Source organism: Rhopilema esculentum, chromosome 13, assembly GCF_057945365.1.
Source record: "Rhopilema esculentum isolate cy_ngs chromosome 13, ASM5794536v1, whole genome shotgun sequence".
NCBI lineage: Eukaryota > Metazoa > Cnidaria > Scyphozoa > Rhizostomeae > Rhizostomatidae > Rhopilema > Rhopilema esculentum.
The window spans coordinates 9,949,467-9,966,422 of NC_142827.1; the positions used below are offsets into that span (position 1 = coordinate 9,949,467).

At 36.1% G+C, this 16,956-nt stretch overlaps 3 protein-coding genes across 3 annotated transcripts; 1 reads left to right on the forward strand and 2 right to left on the reverse strand.

The window, feature by feature from the left end:
- Positions 1-1,229: 1,229 nt before the first annotated feature.
- Positions 1,230-4,671, reverse strand: LOC135691709 (anaphase-promoting complex subunit 10). Its single transcript, XM_065209663.2, has 2 exons — positions 4,463-4,671; positions 1,230-1,856 (listed from the first exon to the last, which is right to left on the reverse strand). Exons 1-2 carry the CDS (start codon positions 4,669-4,671, stop codon positions 1,499-1,501), a joined length of 567 nt encoding a protein of 188 aa, XP_065065735.1. The 3' UTR covers positions 1,230-1,498.
- On the reverse strand, positions 4,462-15,895 carry LOC135691707 (membrane-bound acylglycerophosphatidylinositol O-acyltransferase mboat7). The gene is made up of 5 exons (XM_065209661.2): positions 15,681-15,895; positions 13,220-13,346; positions 12,084-12,655; positions 11,595-11,735; positions 4,462-9,908 (listed from the first exon to the last, which is right to left on the reverse strand). Exons 1-5 carry the CDS (start codon positions 15,893-15,895, stop codon positions 9,506-9,508), a joined length of 1,458 nt encoding a protein of 485 aa, XP_065065733.2. The 3' UTR covers positions 4,462-9,505.
- LOC135691710 (splicing factor 3B subunit 5) lies at positions 4,724-7,810 on the forward strand. The gene is made up of 5 exons (XM_065209664.2): positions 4,724-4,800; positions 5,693-5,729; positions 6,861-6,906; positions 7,143-7,266; positions 7,671-7,810. Exons 1-5 carry the CDS (start codon positions 4,798-4,800, stop codon positions 7,719-7,721), a joined length of 261 nt encoding a protein of 86 aa, XP_065065736.1. The 5' UTR covers positions 4,724-4,797; the 3' UTR covers positions 7,722-7,810.
- Positions 15,896-16,956: the final 1,061 nt, after the last annotated feature.

Sequence of the window (16,956 nt, forward strand, 5' to 3'; positions counted from 1 at the left end):
AGATCGTTTAAAAATCTCAAAAACCAATCGCAAGTAGCAAAATAGTCCGCCTTTTCATTGAACAAAGGGGACTGGGCCCCAACACGAGCCTTGCATTACGAAATTAACTAAGAACCATTGCTGAATCACCATCTAACTAAAAAGCTATTACACAAATTCGCTGTATCCTGTATTTACAGGGGGTTATCTTTAAAGGAAAACTATATCATAAACAACTGTTGTTCGTTTCGTATATTTGGCGATGATATAAAGTCGGTTTTAAGTTGAGATTTACGCAAAAGCGTAGTGCTAAGTATCATTTGTCTGGAAATAAATCCCTGGTTATTTCCGATGACGATAATCAACTTTGCTCTAGTTTTTGTGTCTTAAGAACACAGCAGTGCAAAAGTGGCTAACAAGGAAATAACATTTCATTCGTAAGTACTTTCCAAATTCTTACACTTCTCAGAGCCAAAACGCCAATCAGTTGATCTGCTTAACAAGAAAAGTGGTTTGGGCTAATGGCTTCTAGTTGTGGAACTTCAAAAAAAACATCCTGTCAATCTTTGCCATTTTGAAGGATTTTTTTAATGAAACTATGTGTTCTAAGATTCAAGACATACTACGTTGCCCAGATTCCAGAAAATTTTAAATTCCGAGAAATCTCATATCACATAGTAGATTAATATGTAAGTGATATACAAAAAATCGAAGTAGGTTTGTATAAGAAGTCAGATATATCCTATTTCCACATGCTTTTCAACGCAAGAAAAAACCTATAGTTTGAATCTAATTTAATTTGAAGCAATAGCTTCCCATATCCCCATGGAAGCCTATCATATTATGATTAGGTATTACGTTATGATAATACGGCATGATATTACGCTATTCTGATATGGTAAAAGGATGCTCACTATAGGGTATTATAATACTACCTTGAAAATGATATGTTTGTTATTGATGTTGATGAGTCGTGTCGTTTCAGCTATTAAGATGACGACGTCGCGAAATCATGACGCGACGAGCTGTTTTTTCTTGGAATTGAATCAATCGCCAAGACTGTCTCGCATTTTTCAAGAGCTATCGCATCGTACATCCGTGTGGCGTATATTTGTGGAGCTGAAAAAGTTCAGCAATAACAAAAAACGTAACAACTAGTGTCATTGTAGATTCTTAAAAGTACTACACATCAATATAAAGGTTGTGATAACATTTGTGCTGCAAGTTAGATAGTATCGAGGAATAACTAACTTGCATTTGGTCTCTTGGAACGTATGGCATCAGATTTTAACCTATGCCATTTATGGTGCCAAATTTCTTTGGTTTACTGTCTTTTAAAAGAGACGCTGGAATTTTATTCCTTTCTCTCGCCCCGCTGCAATTGTGAAAAGATCAATGAATGGCTGAGCCTCACGGTATTGCTAAAAACACGATCATTAATTGGACAAATTCTCGTCACAAATTTCCACTGTGTTTCAGAGAGGTCTTTGATGTAGCCATCCATTCTATCGCATTGATTTTAGCGCAATCGGCTGTACATTGACAGTTCTATCGATGAAAACTGCGAAGAATTAGGCATTGATATATCCTTTCGTTCTACATTTGGTGCAAAGACTTTAATTTGTCGAATATGCGTATCTCTTCCATTCTGGTGGTTGCCAACAACAGCGAGTTGGATCATGAATGTCTTGATGCACTGGTCATCGTTTTTCAGTTCAATATTCACCCATCCATATGGCTCGTCAAGTTCTAGCAGATCAACTTGTTTCAAATCATGGAAATCGTTCCCAACCCGGACTGATATTTTATTTGGGGTGTAGCTTTCATCTGATTTGTAATCAGTGAAAATACTGACAAATCTTACCAGTGTCTTTTTCCTAAAAGGCGAAAAGTAAAGGATATATACGAAAAGTAGTACACTTTCTACCACAAAATCTTTACAGAATAGCAACGTAGGCAAATTAAAGTCCAGTCTAAAAACATTACATCTAATAAAGTCAAAAATCTCACATCACATCACAAGAAGATCAACAGAGAGCGCACCAAGAGGTTGGCTGGAGATTTCATTTTCTGCTAAATATGTGAATTATCATGGACTTGAATTATGCATTCGAAAAACTGGAGGTGGGGGCTTTTGAGCGATTCTACAAGGATGGAAATTGGTTCACTAGCAGACCTGTCGGTATTGAACACAACAGCTGGTCTTCTGTGTTTTATGGTGGAAGAAAGATATACTCTTTTTAGCAAGAGCATACTTAAAAAGAACATTGAGGCTCGATTTTCAAAAAATACGTACATAACAAGAACATGCCCAACCTCAAATGAAAAATTAGCAGACGTTTTAACAATTCAAAATCAGAAAGCCCACCCCATTGTCACACAACACCCCATCCTTTGTATTCTTTAAAAAATTCAAACATTTTAGACTGAAACTTGTTTGCCTTTGTTTGCCAGAAATGTGGCGTTCTTTTAGGAGAACTCGCAGCTGACTTTAAAAATGTGAAAGCTAAAGCAAGATCCCATTTAAGGAAGTTTCCTGCGCTGTTCAGAAATCCAATACTTTTTCTTGGCTCATGCACCCCCTTGCTTAAGGATTTAAAAGAACGGACTCTTTCAAATTCATATAAAGCTTGCATAACACAAAAATAACAATTCTCTTACCAAACAATCTTTTTGTTGTTGAGTATAAAACGTTAGAACACTCTACGCTAGGAAATATATATACTCAAGATCAGGCAATCAGAAACGCGAGCACATGACTGTTGAGGTTGCCTATGGAAAATGTTACCAACGGATGCTAGATAAAACGAAAATTGGGCTCTACCAATAATCTGAAATATGCCGCCATCATAGTTTTTCACGCACGGTTTTTCCAGTAAATGCAGCACAATATTGAAATTGCATGTTTTAGCTGTCGTTTTTGATCTGCAAGACCAAGTAGACAGTTCTCTTTGAGGGAGAGTTTTATTTCTAATGCTGGAAGGAAACATTGGTTAACTTTAACACAGAAATATGCAAGATGGGTTTTGAACTGTTCATTTCAGACGTGGAAAAACAATACCCTAAGCACTGCAACCGGGATTTTACTATTAGTTACTGAGCAGAAGTCACAGAAATAATGCAGTCACAAGGTTTTCTCCCTAAACTTTTTCGGATAATTTGATATAATTTTCTGATAATGAAAAGGGACTGTAAAATGGAAATAAAATGGATAAATGACAATTGTGGAGAATAGTATTTTGAATTTTTTTCAAAGATAAACATGAAAGAAATTACTCTAAAGTTCAAGCATAACAAAAACTCCATATAAGATTAATTTAATTTTAAAACTGATCAAAACAGATATTATTTAGGATCAATTGGCAGTTCTCTAGTTTTGTTTGTTAGATGGATTCCCAATCTCCTGTTTTCTCAATGCCTTGATAGATTATTGTGAGTGCTAAACGATTCATTTTGAAATTATTATAGTCTGTTCTTAGGCCAAGAGGGGTAACTTTTAAAATTAAACTGTTAGGCTGAAGGAGCGGTACATCAAAGCAATTTCTATAACACATGGCCCATCCACACTTTGACACTACTTGTCAATATGAACAGGAAGTTGGAAACATTATATTGCACTTTCACAAGATAAAGCAAGCTGTTAGTGTGAACGCAGCCTTAGGCTGCACTTTGCCAGTTGCAAGATTGCTACACACATTATTGGGCCGTAACCTAACGTAACCTTTGCAACAGCAAAACTTCAAGTGTGCAAGTGTGTACTTCAAGTGTGCAAGACTATTAAAGCCAAAGGTTTTGAATCAAGAAGCGAAAATGAAATATGATAAGAAAATGTTCATGATTGATACCTATTTTTTTATCAAACCAATGTAAGATTATGTTGATTTTGAGAAAACATAATTGACCGTGCCATAAGCAATAGACACATCCATGTCACATCCAGATCTCAAAACCACAATACTCTTTACCAGGTGTGCAGGAACATTCCTTGCCATACTCTGCAGTCTGGATAGTTTACACACATTGACACCCAGGGTGAATTCCATGTACTAAGGCTCGAAGATCTTTGGCGTAAACCCAAGTTTTTTCGGCGTTCGAAAAATTTTCGTTAGTTGGCATGCTAAACATGAAGCCATGTACATGTTAACGTAAAATAAAGACTCATACACCACAGTTTTCTCTAATAGTCAGTTTCTTTGTCCTGGCGCAACAATGTTTACAGTTTTACTGACTGCTTTCATATTATCGGCGTACCTAAACAAATACCCCGGTGGACCTTCGGCGTACAGTTGACATGGAATGCACCCTGGTTGCACACTTATGTTAGCACCTTTGCATACTTTGCTCACACTTTTTTGCTCTTGCACATCTTGTTTTCCAACTATACTATTTTAATTAGGCCCCCAAGGTATCAAATATTTGTCATCATACAATATTATCATAAATCGTAATCAGAAATCAAATGAAAAAATCCTAAAAGCTATACCTGAATTGAATGTTAATCAAATGAGGTTGTGGTCCGTCAGATTGCCAGTAAGTATCGTAATTATTGTCTCTCAACTGTTCAATTCCAAAACCAGGCTTGCAAGATGATAATGACCATATTGCTTGTTCACCAATTTCTCTTACTTCATTCTTTATGTCGTTTTGAAAGATGACAGTTGAATCAGAGCTTTCTGATTTTGAAGCTGACATTTTGAAAAACAAGTTGAAATTGCGCCAATCTCGATCGCAACCTTTGAAACGAGGCAAGTACAAGATGTTAGCAGCATAATTCATTCTTTGGGTCTTCTTTTGAAGAGTTGCCTGCGCGAAACAGTTATGGTGAGCGATAATAATGATATTATTCATTCAAAAATAATAGAAGTTTACATCACAAAAGTCTTTCCACCCAATGATCTGTTAATCGAGGCACCAACATGTTATTATAAGCTTGTTGTATTTGACACTGGAACCTAATATCTTAAATCACTTTCTGCCTTTTTGTATATTAACCATCTGAAAGTACTTAAGTTCATTTTTCTACTCCCTCCAATTCCTGAACGTTTTTCATAATATGCCCGCATTATTTGTCTAGTTCTTACGTTAAGATCACTTGGAGTCGTCATATTAATGTTAAGACTAGAAAAGTAATGTAGCTATAATATATTTCCTTCAACAGCAAAAGCATAACCGTTTCGGCTTTTCACAGTCTCCTCCCACAATATTCCATACAAAAATTTAAGTTTTCAGTTTTAAAAGATTACACAAATTCACAGGGCCGGATCCAGAGCAAATTTGTAGGAGAGGCAGTTGGTAGTGGGGGCGCTGAAAAATGTTCAGAAATTGGTGACGAAAGTACACTGTAACGCCTTTGTTGTCTTCAAAAGCGTAATTTTTCTAGCAAAAGATGATCCATTTTCATAACAAACAAATTAACTTTGAAGAAGTCCTTGAGGAAAATTAGCCTATAGGTCTTGTAAACTTTTTCACCCGATTCTCATTCTTAAAAAAGGGCGCACAGTTTCACAAAAGTGGTACCAAACTTGCTTCAACACTGTCCCTAGTTGCCCCCCCCCCTTAAATCCACCACCGCAAGTTCAGACTTTTTACGATTATTGTAATTCACCATTTTTGTAGTAAATCTGGCATTCCTTATATCTTGTAATGGAAAGCAATGAAATTTGCACTTTAATTTTGAATTACTCTATACCATGGTGAATGTTTTGTTTTTTAGGTGGACAGGTATAATATTCACAGCCAGTTAGAGCACTGTAAGTTAACAATTTCTTTTGTTGTTTCCATTCAAGCCAAGGTTGAATCCATGTAAAGCCCAGGGTGGAATCCATGTGAAGCTCATGCCGGACATACGCCAATAAACAATAGAAAGACAATGTGAAATCCTTAGTCTATGCCAGATATCTCCGGCATAAGCTACATGGATTCCGAACTGGTGTAAAGCTCACACCAGATATATGTCATATCATTTGCTATTGCTTGTTGGCAACTCATAACAGGGCTTGATTCCAAAAAGCTTCCCAAATGGGGACCAGATTTGAAACTTGGATACTTGCTCAAGCAAGCCAGTTACAGACTTAGTTATTAGTCCACTCTGAACTAGAACTTAATCTTGAACTTTGCTTGAGCAGCAAATACAAGATAATGTGATCCATTCAGCTCATTAGACAAACTGTTTGTCAATCAAATTAGAATGTAAAAAAGCAAGGTGAGTCAAAACAAAGGCAAGTCATTATGCCACACAGTGCATGTTTCCATATCTTTGTTGCCATTTGAACTCAAATCGATTTTTGTAGGCCTAAAATGGTAGACAACACTAAGAAATGCACACCCAATAAAGTGCAGGTGCAGGGCAAAGCTTCCAATCTGGACCTGGGAGTCAAAAAATTTCATATTGCTGAACTTGATTCTAGGTGATTCTATTCAGACTAAAGTCAATGCAGCAAACATTCCTTTACTTTCCAGTTAAGCCAAAAAGATCGGGAGCATTGTAAAAGTTGTGAGCATGTGTAAGCAAAAGGGGCACCTCTGTAAGCTGCAAATAGGAACTTTTCTTTCATAAAAAGTGGAGGGGCACATGCCCTCTGTGACCCATGGTTTCCAAGTTGCTGACACTGGCCAGTAGGAACTCCAATTTCAATGAAGATTTAATGTTTTCACCAATTTAAGACAAGGACACAAACAACTAAAACTGATTTACATACTAGCAATCCAGGTGGTCACAGCAATCCAGGTGGTCACAAACATTTTTGGAAATCTCTGCTAGACTCAATGTTGGTCCCAACATATTTTCCAACATTAATATCATATTGAATTTTTTTTACTCCTTTATAGCACTTCTTCTTTGAAATAGTATTGATTCATAACCAGATCAAATCTTTCCACAGTACAGTCAAAATATGTTGGCACTGGTCACTCAGATACAACAAAGTTGTAAGTAGTTATTATTTTGCAACAAATTTTTATTTAATTTTAAAAGTTCTGTTTGGCTATTGAGTTTGTAAAAAAAATTCAAATACAGCTTCTGTGGCTGCATGATTTTTTTGGTCTGATCTAGAGTACTTTCCTGCACACAAGTTCAAATTTATTCAAACATGCTAATAAAGTAACATTTACATTAAAATACTGTTTTGTGTTTTATTTCTGTATTGCAACTTATTCTGCTTCAGTGAGTGGTTAGTGAATCAACAAAGAGACTCTGTAGCATCCTACATTGGACATAACAATCTTCTTGAGTTCTTTGCAATTGCTGAGAATGAGGCTAAAGCTAGAGTGAAATTCAATCTACAAAAGGTATTTTCATGGTATTATACACTTCAAAGAGCTGATATCTGATATGTAACTGGACAAAAACAGGTTATACAAAATTGCCAATTATCTAACCTGTAGATAAGTATTATAGAACCAAAGTAAGATGAACATTCATATGCTCTACATATGACAGCAATTAAACACCAATTTCTACAAAAGAAAACTCAAAAATATTAAGAAAGTTTGTGCCTTCCTGCATTATTTAATTAACACCTTCAATAGAGATGCTTTTTCTTCAAACATTTATCAAAAAGTTACTTTTTGTTTGATGAACTGCAAAATGCAGTTTGTTTAGATTGGTAACAAGCTAACTTTTCACAACATTAATACTTCCTCTCGAACAGATGAAACAATTCATAATAACTTTAATCCACATTTTATTACAGAAAATGCTTCAACCATGTGGCAGACCACCAGAGAGACCTGAATGGGAATAACTATTCAAACTGAGTTTCAGCAAACATGTCATTTTACTTTTGCCCTTTATTTCTATCAAGATTTTCTATCCTGATTTACCATTGTTTTATCATGCCTCATTTTCTGTTCTGTTTGCACTAGTTTACTTTAAATTTAAACCAATAACAAGGGGTCAACACAATTGTGCAATTTTCTCACTACTTTTGGAGTCCATGTAATTGCATCATTCTGGAAGGAGTGGGGAGAGAATTAGATTAGCTTTGTAAGCAACAATGAAAGGTGGTTGATTGTTTCTTGAGAATCACACATAACCTAAAATGCATAAACAAAAGAGGTCTGCAGCCTTACCAAAATGATATCATTAAGAATCGTGATTGTGTATTGGAATGGTTAAGATCACATACAGATATAATCATCCATTTAAATTTTGACACAAATTCACAGAATACAGATCATGTCACTTCCTCACATTTTCTCTCAGTATTATTTTCCAAATCCTGTTCTTCAATCACTTTTTTGTTGCAACCCTAGTCCAGTTGTGTTGGCAGCAACTGCCCCCTTCCCCGGTGCTGGAATTACTCCCTCATACCATGTCGGGTAGACTGTAATGGCTTTTTCTGAACACTTGGTGAAGAGTGGGGGTGTGTGAGTGGCAGTGCTTTGGGCTTGTATTTGAAAACGTGACCAGGTAGCTCAGTTGGTATTGGCTCAATGTAAAGTGATGCCAGGTTTGAGCCCTGCCCTGGTTGTCACTCGCTCATATTTTCTTCCAGTATATTCCCCAACGTATGTTCTCATTACAAATTCATTTCATTCAGTTAATGTTCTTTCAATCTTCTAACATTTGTTTACAATAAACAAAAAAAAAATATAAAGTTGCATATCTTTTGTTTAAAATTTGTGTTTCATTTATTTTTGTTCAAAAGCTAAGTGTGTTTTTAATTATAACTTGCCATATAACACACAGGATCTCATAAAATCCTTGGCCCAAAAAACCAGTGACCGAAAACACAATTCTGAAAGAAGTTAATATGCTTTGTGAATGTACTTAGCTACATAAAGACAAGTTACAATCATTTCACCACTGTATCATCAAAGCAGATTTTTAATGAAAATAGCTAAATAGTCAGTAAAACGAACACACAATTAAAGGAGATGAAAGTCAGTAAAATGAGAGAATTTCCAGATGAAAGCAGCAAATTTCCAAGGGGAGAATAAATAACAGCAGCATTTTACTCCAGCCACAACAAATGGTATCAACTCATGACTCGAAAAGAGCAAAGAACTTTCTTTGATGGTAGCCACTAAATGTCAACAAGATCAATCACCTGTATTGTTTGTGTGATGTTGGTATGGAGCAAAAGCCCTACTTAACATGTGAATTGTGCACTCACATCACTCTTCATTGCAGATGCGCTTCTAGCCCTGACAACTAGCCCTGGCAAAAAAGGTTGGTTACTGCCACAGCCTCTGCTCGGAGAGTGCACTCACATAACACATATTAAAGCAAATCTTTATTTAGACACATCCTCTAAAGTTTGTATAAATAAAATTTATTGTCCTTAGGGTTTGAGTATAAAGACCCATTATATTCCAGACCAAGTTTTTCCACTTCCCATGCATCCAACATGTCAATTCATATAAAGTATAGTTGTAATGAAACTGATGTTATCACAATATGAATAAATCTCAGGTTTGGTTTCATCATGGACAGCTAAAACTGTACAACAGAATAATCTAGAGGTTATAAACTTAATCTTTGTTTAAACAAGTACAATCTCTCTTCAGCATGGAATCCAGAGCATCAATCTGTCTTACTGTTCACAGTACCACTGTCTTTCAAGTTTGCTTCATTACCACCTGCATCTTTGTTTACTGTTGGTCTTCTTCTTGGCACAATAAATGGTAGTATTGATACAATTACCATGATAATGTGCCCAATGAAATAATTGGCTTTAAAAACAGTCCATACTACATCTAGCTTCAGCATGATAAATCCTACACTTAAGTACTCGTATGTTCTATACAGGCAAAACCAGCGCACCCATTCAAAGTAATAAAGCTGCCTACTGTTACTGAGATAAGGCTTTACCAGCTTTTCAAATTGACTATCTGAGAATATCATCAATGGAACACTCATGAACGTGACATAGTAGCCAGGATACACACCATGCCAAAAGGCACTGATAAACAACACAATAGCCATCCTGAAAGGAATAATATAAAACAGTACTTCAATGTCAGCATAAAAGACATAACCAAATAAATCAACTAGTGATAGACAAACCTTTTTTCTTCATACTTAAATTCACTATGTTCTGATGCATTTCAAAGGCCATTTTAATTCCCATTTGTTGGATTATACAATAGACCTATTGTTTTGTACCCAATCAGCAACAAAATACTAATTCTTGATGTTTCTCAATCATAAATGTCCATGGAGCCCTTCATTTACTCCAAATGGTTGACTAACAAAACATAGAGCCTGAATTTAAAATTCCAAGTAAATAGCATTTTGAAAGGATTTCCAACTTCGACCCAAGCTGATCAATGCTCCACAGGATTCTGGTCAAAACTGTCACTTTAGGGTCACATATTAAATAACAACTTTTACCAACCAGAACAGCTGTCAATTAAGTTGCATAGAAATACTATTTGATTTAAAAGTAGCATAGCAAAAGCTGTCATGTCTATGACAAACATTTCAATTTTCAAAACTCTGCTACGGTACATGCTTGCTTGACTAATAAAGAAATATACGATTTTAATAAAAAAATGTGGTTTTCTGTTAATTAGTGGTGATAGCCAGTATTTCGGAATAAATGAGCCCAAGAAGGTCAAAGTTTTGCTACAGCAAAAATTTGTTATAAGAAATTGTGTATGATTTGAAGTTCTGGACAGCATCCAAGAAAAAAGTTCTAGGTGAGATTCTGTTAGACAAGAAGGCACAACAATACTGAAAGGAAAATCAAGTAGTTAATATCAAGAGAAAGTAAAGTGACAAAGACATTTGCGAAGAGCAAAATGCCTCTCTAGCTTAGCTTTGTGAACATTGCTATGTCAATAATACACTAGAAGCCATAAGTTGAGAAAAAACTACTTTATGATGCCAACCAGGCATTGCGAGGAGCAAAAACGGGTGGATATAGAGGGAAAATGTATGGCTTTATGTGATAGCTTACTAGTTCAATTAGTAGTCAATGATGTTTGAAAAATCGAGGTCTGTTTGCTCAGAATGTATCAAGCAAATTCTGTTGAAACATAAGCTTTGTGATGATTTATTTGTCTTAATGATGCCATATTTCCAAGATGAAATTTTTGGCATGAATCATAAAGGTAGGAAGTCCACTTGTACATTTGAAAGAGTTTGTTAACATAGAGCCAATTTATACGTAAATATTTGTTGCTCTCTTAAACATTTTTTAACAGAATGTTAAAGGTAATGTGTCCAGCTAAAGCAAGCAACTCTGCGGAGGATTTCAGAAACATGTGATTTTTCAGAAACATGATTTTTCATGTCATAGTATGCTTATATTTGTTTTAGACCATATTAACTCAGTAATCACTTGATCAATCAAGCTCAAAGAGCTTTCTATCAACTTGTGAAAGCACTTGATAGAGCTGGAACCCCTGTCCTTACAAGGCATGATGTCACTGGAGCGAGAGAAAGACATGCAGTCCATGTAACCAAACTTAGGTCAGGAATGCAACAAAGCACCAGGAATAAATGATAAACACAAATCCACAAACACTTTCAATTTTGAAATTCTAGTTGAACATTTTTCAATAGACTAGTGGGCTAGAAAGCAAATTAAAGACAAAAAACAAGTTTGCCCTGCAGAATGGTTGCCATGGTTTTTGAAAAATATGAAAACCTTACAAAGCCAGCTTACCTGTGCTTCTTGAATGGTACTTGTCTATGAACATAGTTGGCAAGCCACCATTGCACAGTTTTATTCCATGCCTTCATTGCATATCTTACTTGTGATGAAAACTCAACATCAAAGATGTCTATATTCTGAACAGTTCCAAAACTGTAAAAAAAAGAATTGCTAACTCACAATTATCTATTAGAAAGCCTGTATCCAATAGTGAAATGCGGTTTCTGATTTTCTCTTAACACATTGTGGTGCTCAATGTGCCACAGGCCCTCTTTGGAGGATTTACGCTATTTAGTGTTGATACATCAAGCAGTCCTGGTACTATGATTTTCCCACAATTCTTTTACACACATCTAATGATGTATATAAGTTCTAGAACGTTATCTAAAATCTTCCTGTACAAATACCCATTTACCCATTCATTTACTTATTTAGGAGGCTTCATATTGGTTTTATAAACTTCACAATAAAAAGATACAATTTATGATTGGTGATACAAACCTATGAGTGTCACCATTTTGTTTCTTTTCAATCTCTTTGCCATTATTTATTTCATAGGGCTTTGTGGGTCCTATGCCTGGTTTTGGCTCACTTTCAAATGGGTAAGCACCAAGCCCTAATGTGATACACATTGCTTCAGCCAGCATCCAACCAATATAGAATCTATATCTGAACCAAGTGAAGCATGGCACAAGGTACAGTAATCTGTAAGCTAAACCCCATTCATGATTCAAATACTCATATGTTCCTATATGCTTTGCTGGAAAGTACGACTGCAAGATAAGATATGGAACAGCATACATTGGCAAACTTCTCAGTTTCCGTAAAGCTGGCCAAAATGTTGCTATTTTTGTACCATCCTGATTAAGCATGTCCTTATATGTCTTATATGTGTAATAAGGCCCAGTCATCAATCCACAGTAACAATATGCATAGCTGTAATAATCATAAAGATTGGGATTGATTGGAGACTCCCAAAGTCTCACTTCTCTGACAACTGGACTGTAGCTTTCATCATCATCCTTCTTTGGGTTTAAATGACTTTGGCGATACTCAAATACTAGGCCAATCACCTGTACAATAAGAGAGCTGACAGTGAACAAAAATAGTTTAATAAATTGCAAAATATTATTTTATGGAAGCAAAAAGATAGTTCAAAATTAATGAGAGATCTAATCAAAAAGATAATAACCCCTTATTTAACAGATACTAGCTAATTGAAATTCCTGATATATCCAGGGACATAACAACTGAATGTAATAACATCCAAAGAGAATTGCCTAAAATGTGCCTGGTAATTATGTTAAGTATGAAAGTCGGAGTTGCGTCTTAGAACTGTCCTATTGTGCATGACATGTTACATGTAACAGGTTTGTGGGTTTTTCAAAATCTAGGGGCACATTTCAACTTTCAACTACAACTTTCCAAAACTGGCAGTACCATAGACCTACCATCTACTGGAATTGCTGGTAAATCTGAATTCAGCTCAACTTTAAAGAGATGCAACTGCATGGCTGAGAAGCGTTCTGTTAAGCTTTTCATTGCTGCAGTATCATGAAAATTGCAGCTGAAGTTGAAAGCTGGGTAAATAATACCAAAGATGCAATGCACATTGCACATATTGAAATGACCCTTACCCTGATAGTAACAAGTAGCTGAATAGCATTACAGTGAGATGGAGGTGTTGGGAATCCATACCAGGTGCAAGTTCTAAAGAAGAACAAGTATCCAAAGACAAACAGAAACGATGCCAGTGTGCAATACCTAAAATAAAAACCATTTATTGTTAAACATGCAGGTGATAGATCAAACAAACAGAAGGAACACCCCTTTATGCAACTAAGCTTAAATACCTAAGATGTTCTGTAGCTAGATTTGAGAACCGTGTGAGAGTGAAAAGCTGCTGTTGAAGAATTGAACAGCAATGCAAATTTCCAAACCTACTCTTTTCTTATACCACAAATTTATTCAAATTAAATATAGCTTATGGTCTTTTTCACAATAAGGTTGCCACAAATGAGGTAGATATAAGGCTTATCTTTAACCACCTATGTTGCAATGTTTACAACAGCAACTAAGGAAGAATTTCTTTATCAAACCTCAACCAGCTTATTTATGGTAAAAATTAGTTGCATTTCAAAATTGTTTAAAAGATGGAGGGAGGGTCAGGCTATGACCCTCTAGACCATAGCAGTAGTATCCCAACAAAGTACACATTAGAGGTACACAAAGTACTGAAAAGGTAATGTTCTTCTGTTGGGAGCTTAAAGGGGCTGAATCTCCTTTATTTGTGTCAAAAGTAACTCTTTTCTATTTATTGCCAAGGCTTGATTTTTCTTTTTCACTATTTGAGGAATGAGTGTTCTTATAAAGTGCATTCATACCGAAAGAGTGCACTGGAAAAGTTTGTTTCATCAATTTAACTCTCAAGCTAGATTGTTGCTAACAGGTCAAATAAAGTCACATCCAAACTTTGATGCAAGCGATCACTCACGATGATGTCAGCTCTTGCACAAACCCAACGACGTGAACGTTTGATTGCTGGGGCAAAACAGTAAATTTTGAGTAATAAATGTCGCATCAATTAACACATTTCTAGTCATCTTTTGTGACCCAAGCAAGTAACATAGACAGCAAAAAGCTTATATATCAAAATATAGGAACTATAAGTAAGCTGACTTGAAAACATCTCAACGAAAAAATACATTTGAAAATCAATTCCTCCATGAACATTTAGGAATATTTTGGGTACTTAGTGTTGAACTAGAATAGCACTTGGAGCATTTTCATGGTAGTTAAAAGCGTTTTCAAAAAGATCTGGAACAATATTTTGCTATCATCCAGCAATAATGTCCATATGATGTGATGTATACATAAAGTTGATAAACAAAGCACATTTATGTTGGGTAATTAAACCTTAAAAAAGGAACATATGGTTTTTATCAACATTACAGACGCTTTTAGCATCATGATTATTATCATTTTTAGAGCGATCAATCAGGCAAGAGAAACCACCGAGCACTGGGCCACTTGCATGGGCTATTTCTTACAAAAAGCCCTGGGGCAAGGGGTACTTTCTGCTATGGACATGATCATATTAGGAACCTTTCCAAAAGTTTGGATTATAGATGAAATAACATTTTTAAATTCATAGAGGATGTATATGGCTAAGCTCATTTCTTAATTCTAACTCAGATATTCTGTTTCCTAGACATGCAGCAGCTATTAATCTTCCATTCTCATATCTCTGCAATTTCATTACATATCTAAGTTCTTATATTTAGGAACATGCAACTTATCTAAGGACCCGGGCAGACTACCATTTGAAACAGGACATATCATGACAAATGCAATCCCTATTCTCTTCTAAATAGGTGTTTATCTGCTACATATGTAAGTTTTCTAGTGCACCCAGCAACATTTGTTGTAAATATTTGCTTAATCCCTCAAAGGTCTTCCTGCCTTGAAGCAGTTATGACAATGGAAATGCCCCCTTGTTTGTTCAAGTCAAAAAAGCTTTCATTGATTTTCAATTTTGACAAACTTCATCCCATTCAACTTCTATACAGTGCCTCTGGGCCCTTAAGCACTTTAAATTTGCATTGAATAAACAAGAGGTGCTCTCTATTACTCAATACAGGGTGCTCTCTCCTTGACAGAGGGTGCTTTCTACTCAACAGGGGGTGCTCTTTCTTGATATATTAGCAAATTCCTCCTCAAGAATAGTTAGTTAGTTTTGAATAAAGTAACAGTTTTGCCTTTTTGGTAATTGTTTGATGGAATTTGTGTGATGAGGAGTTTTAAAAAAAGAAACTCGAATAAACATATTTTTTCCATCATCTGGAATCAGACTGGATGGATTATATTAAACAGTGGAGTAAACTCAAACACTGTTTGGGACAGCAAGATAATAAAAAAAATCTGGGCGGTTTAGAACACTGCTTCAAACTTGACAATCTTAATGTACAGGAATAACCACTGCTCTGCTCCCCCACTATGGCTGCTCTCGCAGGCCCCCCAAAAAAAACAGAACAAACTGATGTCACAGTTAGCAGTCAGATCATACTTCATAGCTATAAAAAACACACAAAAATCTACCTTAATCCAACAACCTTGACCAATAAGAAATTCCCGAGGATTGTCAAAGCTGAATGCCAGATTCCTTCAAATCCGGCGGTAAGGAGGGCAACAGTTAGGCCAGCTGAAAATGTCAAGAATTGCTTCAGACTAGCGCTGTTGAGTGACTTGACCAAGTGTCCTAGCGGTATACATAATAGCAGAAGAGCTAAGTAGATGATATCTTCCCTTGACATGACGATTGAGTGCTAATATGGCAGCTTCTATTTGGAGTAACTGGCAGGCAGACGCCCTTTAGTACTTTAGTCCTGTCTCCAATTTCTCTCTCCACTCTGCTGCGGACTTTAACCTTGCCTGAGATGTTGCTGCGGTTGTTCGCGCGTTTTCCACAAACTCATCAAACTTTCGGACATACACTCATTTTGTTTATAAGAAACTACTGGCTATAACAAAAACGAGTCTGGACAGTCAGACAAAATTAAAAAACTTCAGAACTCGAAGTAAAAAATTTAGAAACTATTTAATAGTGATAAAACTGGGGACAACGAAATTTTGTAAAATCTAAGAACATGATTGCCCTGTTGGCCTTTCCTTTAAAGGCTATCTCTGTAAAAGGCTTAACGATTCTACGAGTGTCAGCTCTCCCTTTGAAATAAACATTCTAGCAACAGTTGCGTTCAGAGGAATAGGCTGTGGCTATTCGGCAATGAAAGATTGGTGTGGTACCATGAATTTTTCTCACTGCTTGAGCAAAAATGGATACCAGAAACTGCAGAAAAGAATAAATGACGCAAGTAAGGCAGCGTTTGAGCAGGTTTCCAAAAAGTCTGTTGAGACCATATTTGATGTTTATGGGAAGCAGGGAATTTTACCAGATGAAGATGGAATTTTGGACATAGGGGTTTCCTTTGATGGTTCCTGGCAGAAGAGAGGTCACTCCTCTCATAATTGCCTGGCTTCAGTTATTGATTTAGAAACTGGCCTTCTTATTGATTTTGAGGTCTTATCAAATTTCTGTATAAAATGCAAGATCGCAGAAGATGCAGAGCAAATCGAAGGGTGGGCAGAAAAACATGCAGCAAATTGCTCAAAAAACTTCAATGGATCTTCAAATGGAATGGAGATGGAATGTGCAAAGAGACTTTGGAGGAGGTCAATAGAGAAACACAAATTGCGCTACGTTGCCATGCTCTGTGATGGGGACAGCAAATCATTCCAAGCTGTATCAGATTTGCAAGTGTATGGAGAGGAAAAAGAGATAACAAAGGAGGATTGCATAAACCATGTCTCCAAAAGG